This window comes from Mangifera indica, chromosome 17 (assembly GCF_011075055.1).
Source record: "Mangifera indica cultivar Alphonso chromosome 17, CATAS_Mindica_2.1, whole genome shotgun sequence".
Taxonomy (NCBI): domain Eukaryota; kingdom Viridiplantae; phylum Streptophyta; class Magnoliopsida; order Sapindales; family Anacardiaceae; genus Mangifera; species Mangifera indica.
The window spans coordinates 9,377,265-9,387,784 of record NC_058153.1 but is presented as its reverse complement, the minus strand read 5'-3'; the positions used below and the strand labels follow the sequence as shown (position 1 = coordinate 9,387,784).

At 34.8% G+C, this 10,520-nt stretch overlaps 1 protein-coding gene across 1 annotated transcript; it reads left to right on the top strand.

Annotated features, from left to right (window-relative positions):
- Positions 1-5,364: 5,364 nt before the first annotated feature.
- Positions 5,365-8,847, top strand: LOC123200913 (nicotianamine aminotransferase 1-like). The gene is made up of 6 exons (XM_044616297.1): positions 5,365-5,399; positions 7,686-7,926; positions 8,066-8,125; positions 8,281-8,442; positions 8,538-8,629; positions 8,724-8,847. The coding sequence occupies exons 1-6, from the start codon at positions 5,365-5,367 to the stop codon at positions 8,845-8,847; spliced, it is 714 nt and encodes a 237-aa protein (XP_044472232.1).
- Positions 8,848-10,520: the final 1,673 nt, after the last annotated feature.

Genomic DNA, 10,520 nt, shown 5'->3' with positions numbered 1-10,520 from the left:
AGCTTTGTTGTCCAGAGAATGGACGACGCTTGTCACTCTCCCTCCAGCCACGTCGTTGTCGGTAGAAGGAGGGAAAGTGAAAAAAAAATTAGGGATTTGGGAGGGTGAAAGTCACTTTTCAAAGTTCAGGGATGGGGGTAAAAGTTAATTTTTAAAATCGGAGGGGAAAATGCAATAAAATTATATAACTGGAATGTAAACAGTAAATGATAGCTTTACCCCTCTATTTAATGAGAATTTAATGATGGTTTAGAGATGGATAGGTGTTTGAGTTTTTCATTAAGCGTGGGTATGTATTTGAGATAGGGCTAAAAAACGGTTGGGAAATAGTAATTTTCCTTGTTAATAAATTCGAATGTTTTACCCTTATATCCATAAAATAAGAGTAGTGTTATATGCATAACTTATATAATTTTATGCATAAATAATGACATATTATAATGTGATTTGATAGTTAAAAATTAAAATTAAAATAACATTTAATCAAATAATCATATATCATTGTTTCTACAAAAAATTGTATACACAAATTATATATATAGTGTTATAGATAAAATTAGTATGTACCTATTTGTGTACTGAAAATAGGTGTTATACTTATTTATATACCTAAAATAGTATAGATGTACCTATTTGTGTTTTTGAATAAATTGAGTGTTATTTTATCTTTAATTCAAAATCAATTAATTTTATGATAATATATATAATTATGTATTTATTTATTTACTCGAAATAAGAAAACGTAGTTTTATCGAAATAAATAATAAGTTCTACGTTCAATAATTTATCCTAAACTTATCAGATGAGAATTTTATAATTATCCCTTCCTTGCGTTTCCTTCAATTTAAAAAGATAAAAAAGGACAGACGAGATGACTGACCAATAACGGCCCAACGACGATCGAGCAAATGGTGACCAACCGAGAGCAACAAACGAAATTGTGCGATCATAATCGAAAGGATGAACGACAAATGACGAGGAGAGATGAGATCCGATCGACAAAGACTGAGCAATAAACCGAGAGGATCACCAACCAACTAATGATGACGAGAGTTAAAATCTGACAGAGAATCTAAGTGAAATTGTAAATTTCTGTAACTTTAATCTTTCATTTGATTTTGTTCCAGTAGAATTTTTTGGATTTTATGTTTCTTATTGTAGAAATTTCAGCTTATTACATGTTTGAGAAGTTAAATATTTGTTAAATGTTGAAAGTATAATTTTCTGTATATTTCATATTCAATAGAATTACAATTATATAGGAGATTAGGATAGCTAATTTAGGAAGACTATTAACTATTCCTATCTACGTTTAGGAAGGATATTATAGCATTCCTATTCTATATGATTCTCTTTGATTCACTATCTATACAAATATCTCAACATATCTCAACAATATCTAAACACTCCCCCTCAAGCTGGAGCATATAAATCATATGCACCAAGCTTGTTACAAATATAATTAATTCGTGGCCCTCGAAGTGATTTTGTTAGGATATCAGCAAGTTGATCATTTGACTTGACATAACTTGTGCCAATAACGCCAAATATAACTTTCTCTCGAACAAAGTGACAATCAATTTCTATATGCTTTGTCCTTTCATGAAAAACTAGATTGGAAGAGATGTGAAGAGCAGCCTGGTTATCACAAAATAATGTCATTTGTGGAACATCTGTAAACTTTAATTCTTGAATTAACTACTTCAACCAAACAAGTTCACAGGTAACTAATGTCATAGCACGATACTCAGCTTCGGCACTTGATCTAGCCATAACATCTTGTTTCTTGCTTTTCCACGATATAAGATTTCCTTCAACTAAGGCACAATACCCAGAAGTAGATCGTCTATCTGAAGGTGAGCCTGCCCAATCGGCATTAGAATATCCAATTATCTGTGTATGACCCTTGTTCTCATAGAGTAGACCTTTTCCTGGTGCTCCTTTGATATACCGTAGAATCTGAACAACAGCATCCCAATGATGGGTACATGGCGACTGAAGAAACTAACTAACAACACTGACTAAAAATGAAATGTCAGGTCATGTTATGGTGAGATAATTGAGCTTACCAACTAATCTACGATACCTCCCAGGATCATTAAGAGGCTCCCTCTGTCTAGGTAAGAGTTTAGTATTAGGATCTATGGGAGAGTCTATGGGTTTACAGTCTAACATCCCTGTTTCTTCTAGAATATCCAAAACATACTTTCTTTGTGAAATAACAATTTCAGATTTAGATTGTGCCACTTCTATGCTGAGAAAATACTTGAGTGGCCCCAAATCTTTAGTCTGAAAATGTCTAAACAGATGTTGCTTTAATTGCATAATGTCATCTTGATAATTTCCTGTTATAACAATATCATCCATATAAACAACCGAATAGATACTTTGTCCTTGTGAGGTATGTCTATAGAACACCGAATGATCAGACTCGCTTCTACTCATGCCAAATTCCTGAATTACTGTACTAAAAGGCCCAAACCAAGCACGAGGAGATTGTTTTAAACCATATAAAGAGCGCCGGAGTTTACAAACCAATCTAGACTCCCCCTGAGCAATAAAACCAGGTGGTTGCTCCATATAAATCTCCTTCTAAAGTTCACCATGGAGAAAAGCATTCTTGATATCCAACTGATGTAGAAGTCAATGCCTAATGACAGCCATAGAGAGAAACAGACGAACATATGACATTTTAGCCACTGGAAAGAATGTTTCATAATAGTCCAGGCCATATGTTTGGATGTACCCTTTCATAACCAACCAAGTTTTCAATCTATCAACCTTGCCATTCGGACCAACCTTAACAGTATAGATCTACCGACAACCAACAGTGGTATGTCCAGGAGCTAATGGAACTAAATCCCAAGTACCATTGGCATGTAACGCAAACATCTCATCCAGCATTGCTTGTCGCCATCCAGGGTCAGAAAGGGCCTTATGAATATTGTTAGGAATAGAAATAGAGGACAATGTAGACATAAAGGCATAATATGGCAGTGATAAGCGATGATAACTAAGAAAGTTATAAATAGGATGAGAATTACGAGTGGAACGTATACCTTTGCGGATGGCAATGGGAAATTGATCAGCAGGAGACAAGACCTCAATACTGGAAGAGATTGGTGTAGAAAGTGGAGGCACAAAAATCTCAGGAGTTACCTCATGAACATTTTCACCTGTAGGACCCGTACTTGGCTGAAGAGACTCCTCAGTGAGAGGAGCAGACTCAAATAGAGAATTAGGAAAGAAGATAATAAAAGACAATGGAAGAGTTTCTGTGATAAGTAAACCACCTGAAGAAGAAAAATAAGGAGAAGAAAAATAAGGAGAAGACTCTAAAAAGGTAACGTCCACAGAAATATAATATCGACGTGTTTTAGGAGAATAACACCGATATCCTTTCTAAAGACGAGAGTACCCAAGAAAGACATATTTGAGAGCATGTGCGGTTAACTAGGAGATAGGTTATGAATAAAACAGGTACACCTAAAAATACGAGGAGACAGAGAATATAGAGGTTGTTCAGGATGTAAAATAGAGTGAGGTACCTGATGCTGTAAAACTGAAGATGCCATTCAATTTATTAGAAAGCAAGCTGTGAGGACTGTATCAGCCCAAAATTGAGAAGGGACATTATTGTGTAGAAGAAGGGTACGAGCAGTTTTAAGAAGGGTACGAGCAATTTCAAGGAGGTCTGCTGCATATATCCATGACACATTCCATAAATTCGAAAAATTGGGTCCAAGAGGTAAAAAATGTATCTTCATAAGATACTCTGAGCACTCCAAAGGGTACGTGTTCATAGGAGAGGACTTTGAAGGAAGAGTGACTAAAATAGAATCTCGAGATGTGACGTTCATAGAAAATGAATTTCCTGAAAAGGGTGATATCGATAAAAGTCTTCATCTGTATGAAACGGAAGAGGAATGTGGAGAAGGTTCGTCTCAGCGACCATTAGTTGTGTCACGAGAGACGATGTCTCTACCAGATAGTGGGAGTAATAAGGTTATGCTCCAACCTATTTCGGATAGTGGGAGCAAAGATCCTTAATTGCGAAGGAGCGAACGTTCTCGAATCCCCAAGAGACGTTTCGAAATTGAAAATGAAGTTTTCATAACTGCTCCTCCAGAAGACGATGAGCCTAAAAATATCAAAGAAGCTCTATCATCCCTTAATAAGGAAAAGTGGCAAGAAACATTAGAGGAAGAAATGAAATCCATGGAACTTAACCAAGTTTGGAGTCTAGTGGACATACCACCGGGTCGAAAACCCATTGGGAATAAATGGATTCTCAAAATTAAATGAAAGGCGGATGGCTCAATAGATAGATACAAAGCTAGCCTTGTGGCAAAAGGCTATACTCAACAAGAAGGTATAGATTATGAAGAAACCTTTTCACCTGTTGTGAGGTTTACTTCAATCCGTGTCATTCTAGCTATAGTAGTACACTTAGATCTAGAATTGCATCAGATGGATGTCAAAACAACTTTTCTTAATGGAGAGCTTGACGAAGAAATCTACATGGATCAGCCTGTAGGTTTTGTGGTAAAAGGCCAAAAGCGCAAAGTATGCAAGCTCCAAAAATCTATATATGGCCTAAAACAGTCATCGAGACAATGGTACTTAAAATTTCATAAGGCGATATTGTTTTATAATTTTAAGATGTTAGAACAAGATCATTATGTTTATGTGAAAATATCTGATGACAAATTTACAATTCTATCTCTTTATGTGGATAATGTGCTGATAGCTGGGAGTGATTTGGAATATGTGATGATCATTAAAAATTGGTTATCTGCAAATTTTGACATGAAGGATATGGGTGAAGCAGATTATATTTTAGGTATAAAAATCAAAAGGGATCGTTCAAAGAGACTTTTGGCTCTGTCACAAGAGTGTTATATCCAAAAGATTCTAGAACGATTCAATATGGGAAACTGCAAGCCCGTAGATAATCTTGTGTCAAAAGGCGATTCATTGAGCTAAGACTTGTGTCCAAAGACTCAAAACGAAAGAAATGAAATGTCTTTAGTACCTTATTTAAATGCGGTTGGAAGTCTTATGTATGCGATGATGTGTACTCGTCTCGATATATACTTCGCTGTCGGATTGGTTAGTCGATATCAATCGAATCCAAGAAGGGAACACTGGAAGGCTGTAAAGAGGATATTGAGATATCTGAAAGGCACTGTGGATTATTGTTTATGCTACCAAGGAAAGGATTTGCGTATTGTTAGCTATTTGGATGCTGACTGGGGTGGTGACTTGGACTAACGCAAATCAACTTCAGGTTATGCTTTCTTACTCCAAAATGGCGTTATATCTTGGAGCAGTAAGAAACAAACGTGCATAGCCTTATCCACAATGGAAGCAGAATTTGTAGCATGTTCTGCTGCTGTGTAAGAAGCTGTTTGGTTGAAAAGATTTTTTGAGAATTTGGGTGTAATGGATGTATCAGTTGGTCCTATAGTTATGCATTGTGATAATCAACCTGCGATAGCTTTCACAAAGGATCCCAAATTCCATAATAGAACCAAACATATCGACACCAGATATAACTTTGTCAGAGACATCATTTCGAAGAAGGAAGTGATTGTACAATATATTTCTACGCATAACATGATTGCTGATCCTCTAACTAAACCGATCTCAAGAAATGTATACCTTGCACATGTTAAGTCTCTTGGCTTGCGTAGAATATGATAGATGACTTGTTGAGTATATATTGTACTTGTAACACAACGTTAGAACATCAAAGAGTTTGAATTTATTTTATGTGTTTGAATTCATGGTGTTTATGGATATACACATTGTTTATTTTTGAAATCTTAACAAGATGATAATGTCACACAAGTTTGATTGGCTCTCTCACACGAGCAATCGCCTTTGACGCTGAGGAGAGCGTGCGAAGATGAGACATATTTCTTTAGGTTGATGCGGCTTGAAGAACGCACTTAGAAAATGAGAATTGTTCAAGAAATGAATTATTTGATATGTCGCCTTGATGATTAATCAAGATGAGGTCATGACTTGATAGATTTGAAAATGACCGATTTGGATTCCCCACATCCAAATAACTTGTGAATGTCAGATGTGAGTTCTTAATAGATAAAGACATCTGCAAGATTGAAGAGATGATTAAGAACTCAGGTTAGGTGCTGAGTGCAGCGACTGAACTAAGATCTGTACAATGTTGGTAATGACATTTTGAAAAGATACACATTGTAGCACATGATTCATACCATGTGTGCATGAATAAGACGATCGCTTGAAGTAGTGGAAGGATGAATCCCTACTCCTTCACTGTGTGAGACTTTATGAGGATTACCTCATGATGGTACCCTTTGACTCTTTACTATTATTTGATGTTTATTCTTAGTGTTGTTATCTTAGCTTGGAACCTATGGCTATGAATGATTCGGTCTATGGAACATGACTAGAAAAGCAGCTAAGTTTAAATTAAGAATTTCAAGTAGATGAGGAAGACTTATATATTACGTGTGTCCATTGGCCGGCCGGTCATGTCACTCATACAGGAGATTGGACTTGATCATGGATACATAGGAATATAACACAATAATAATAAATGAGGGATTAAAGAGAGCTAGTGTTATCGAGTAAGTCTGGGGTGCTGCGAGACTAACGCTTTATTTTATTTTGGGTTGAAGCGACTATGTTATTCCTAACAGATGCATAGTAAATTAGCTCCCAAGTGCAGGTTGCTCGCAAGGTCGCACGACACATTTGCTAGTATGAATTGCTCTATTCTGTAAGATTTCTGTAGAAGAGTATTGTGATTCGAATCATCCATCATGTGTGAGTGGGAGATATTGGATCCGGTCCACCTATGATGGGTTGACCCGATCCATTAGGGTTATAAGGTTAACCCATGGAAGGCGATATTACTATATTGCCCTTGACAGTTATTTTTTAATAACTGCCACTCCCTCTTTTATTTAAATAGAGTGTAATTTCCATTGGGAAGTTAACAGAAGCATAATTACAGTAAAACAGAAAAAAGCATTACAGTACTCTTCCAAATCAATTCTCTGGAAGAATTGTTGCAAAAACGTAGAGAGATAATAAGCAAATTGTGTTGTGGACATTTCCAGGAGTACATCGAATCACCGAATCATCATCAATTGTCAGATTAAGGCAATCGGGTATGCTTTATGTGATCCTGAATTAGTTTCATTTATGCTTACAAGGTATAAAGATGATATTTCATTATATAATTGAGTGTTATTTTATTTTTAATTTAAAATCATTCGATCACATTATAAAATATTATTTGTTTATCTATTTTGTGTATACAAAATATATACATATAATTTTATTGTTATTATATGGCTAGCCCTAGAAACCAAATGCTATTTCTTTCAAGATTCAATGACTTGTACTCCACCAGTTGCATGGAATACTAAGATCCTATCTCATTCAATATATTTAGTAAATTTAAGGCCGCAATTCATAATTAATTAAAAAATAAATGGAAAAGAAAAACAAATCTCCAGTTTGGTTAAAATTTGGAGAGTTCAGAATAAAAGAGAATCTTAAATCATTCTTGAGCGCATAAAATTTATTTTAATTACATTGCCGAGGAGTTTGGTAAAACATAAATCAGCAACACTAAAACTATCTACTTCAAGCTCTTTATTATATGATTGGCCGGCATTGCCTCTTAGAATCGAATTTGTTGAATTTCAGATAGGAGAAACAGCAATAGAGCTTGGTCTCCTAGTGGTCGCTGATGAAGTCTATGGGCACCTCGCTTTTGGAAGTACTCCATTTGTGCCCATGGCAGTGTTTGGATCATCTATCCCAATTATAACACTTGGTTCAATATCAAAGCGATGGTCTGTTACAGGTTGGAGACTTGCTTGGCTAGCCACAAGCGATCCCAGCAGCACCCTTCAAAAATCAAGGGTTAATTCTCTCACTTTGGTTCTTTTATTAATTATTTTTATTTTCAATATGGGTAGCTCATTAGATAGAACTCCTTGTTTAAAACAACTATTCATATTGATAATATAAGTTATTTGTTCATTTTTGTTTCTTCCCTTAGATTCTTGAGTGCATAAAATCTTCCCTCAAAATAATCTCGAATCCTGTAACATTCATTCAGGTATAAATAACTTTTCATTTTTTTTCTATCGTTTACTTGTATATTTGATCTAAATTTGATATGAGTGCTTAATAATCAAACCTTAATTTGGTACTTATTCTCCTTAAATAATATGATTAATTCGATATATACTTCATATGTTGTTTGTATAACAGGGAGCGCTTTCGCAAATACTAGATCCTGAGAAGACTAATCGTGATTATTTCTCAGAAAGTACTGATCTTCTTAGGGAAGCTGTGGAAATTCCTTGTGATAAGATAAAAGAGATTCCTGGTATCACTTGCCCAACAAAACCAAAAGGCTCTCTGTTTGCAACGGTGAGAAAATTAAATTCAGCTTCAGATGAAATACATTGCGAAATTAATTATTTGAATTTTGCTTAATGTTAAACTAAGTTTTATTAATTTTGTAGGTGAAGTTGGACTTCTCTATGCTTGAATATATTGATGATGATATGGACTTCTGTGTCAAGCTAGCCAAAGAGAAGTCAGTCGTTGTCCTCCAGGTGTGAATTGAATCAAACAAATTATACTTCCATCTTTAACTTTGGAGCATCAAATGTTGATTTTAAACCTTTTTTCTTTTCATTGTTTTTCGGAGGGGTTATTGTGGGACTGAAAAACTGGCTTCGAATAAGTTTTGCTACTGATCCAAAGTATTTGGTAGATGGGTTAGAGAGACTGAAATCCTTTTGCCAGAAGCATTCCAAGCACAAGTATTAATATCAACTATCAGCTATTGGCCTCTTGGTCATCTCTGATGGAATGCTGATTGTTTCTCTAGAATAACCATGGTTCCTTTTCACTGTATCTGTGTGCTAGCATGCTCATGTACTTGGTGTTCCCCAACAGTTAATGTGCTAGCATGGTTTAATATCAACAATTTCATCGAATAAGGTTGCCATAAGTACTTCGTTTAATAAATCAGACATGGAAGTTAATACTAATCGCATCTCATGAATTCGATTTCCGATGATTTTTTTTCCCTTTAATATCACCGATTGAATCGAATAAGGTGACCATACTACCCAAACTGTCAAACTACTGAATCTTTTTGGACAGTCTAACAAAAAACCATTCATTACAGTTGATCCTGACGGGGAAGCATCCATGCAGGCTAAAGTAAATAGGTCTCTTTTGTCTCTTATAGTCAACATGAATATTGTAAGAAGTGAATAGGTATTCAAAGTAAAATATTACTTGGATGGTAATTTAAAAAAAAAATATAAGGCTAGATTAGTAGCCAAAAGTTTTCAATAAACCCCTTAAGACCATTTAAAGACTTTTGGTCCAACAGCGAAGGCTACTACAATAAGAATTATTCCAACACTGGTTGTTTTTTAATAATTGGGATGTTATATAAACAGATGTTAATAATGCATTTCTTAATAGAAACTTAGAAGAGCAAGTATACATGTATAACCTTGAAGGGTTTAATACTGTAGACTCTACTAATAATAAATTCATTTGCAAGCTTCACAAAGCTTTTTATGGCCTTAAACAAATTTCAAGAGCTTGGTTTGATTGAAGAACTAAAAACAACTCTAGTTAGTTGGTGACTTTTGTTAGTTCAGTTTCGAATACTAGTCTATCCTTGTATAAAGTCAGTTGGTGATTAATGAAAATGCTCCTATTTTGATTGAAGAACTAGTTAATTATCTCAACGCTAAATTTTCCTTGACCGTACTGGGTTCGATACATTATTTTTTTTGCTTTAAAGTTAGTAGGAATTTTGTAGGCTTGCAATTATGCCAGTCCAAGCATGTAAAAGTTCTTCTTAGTAAAGCTAAAAGGATTGATGTCAAACCTTGCTTCTACATCTTTTGCATCTTGAACAAGGCTTTTAAAGGAAGATTGTGACAAATTTGGCCAACCTAGTTTGTATAGAAGGATAGTAAGTGCTCTTCAATACTTAATTCTAAGTAGACCTAATATAGCTTATTTAACAAGCTTAGACAGTTTTAAAGCAATCTACTTAACTTCAATGGAAAGCTTGTGAAAGGGTGCCTAGGTGTAACACTCATAAATACGTTAAAAGGTATATTTGTCATTTATTATATATGTATGGTTTAAGTTGCAAAATTATTTTAAATGTTGAATTAAGGAGTGGAATGTTCATTCATAAGAGTGTAATGCCTATGCTATAACTTGCATATTGCTAGAGGGATGAACAATCATCCTTAAGTTAACTAATTCAAAGGAATGCTCGTTCCATGGTGGAGGTTATTAGATAAATATAGTTTCAAAAGAGAGGAACACCTTATTAAAGTGAGATAATTGTTCGAAATGCCATTCTAAATTAAAGTGAGACAAAACAATCGTTTCAAGAGCAATAACAATTATTCCTTAGTCATTTAGAGTTCTTATAATTTGTGATGAAATGCCCCATCCCAAGG

Bases quoted from the DNA above. Each gene is read 5' to 3' on its own strand.
- LOC123200913 (XM_044616297.1), top strand. From the start codon at position 5,365: ATGGAAGCAGAATTTGTAGCATGTTCTGCTGCTGT. The intron at 5,400-7,685 runs GTAAGAAGCTGT...ATTGCCTCTTAG, and splicing joins GTAGCATGTTCTGCTGCTGT to AATCGAATTTGTTGAATTTC. The intron at 7,927-8,065 runs GTTAATTCTCTC...TTCTTCCCTTAG, and splicing joins GCACCCTTCAAAAATCAAGG to ATTCTTGAGTGCATAAAATC.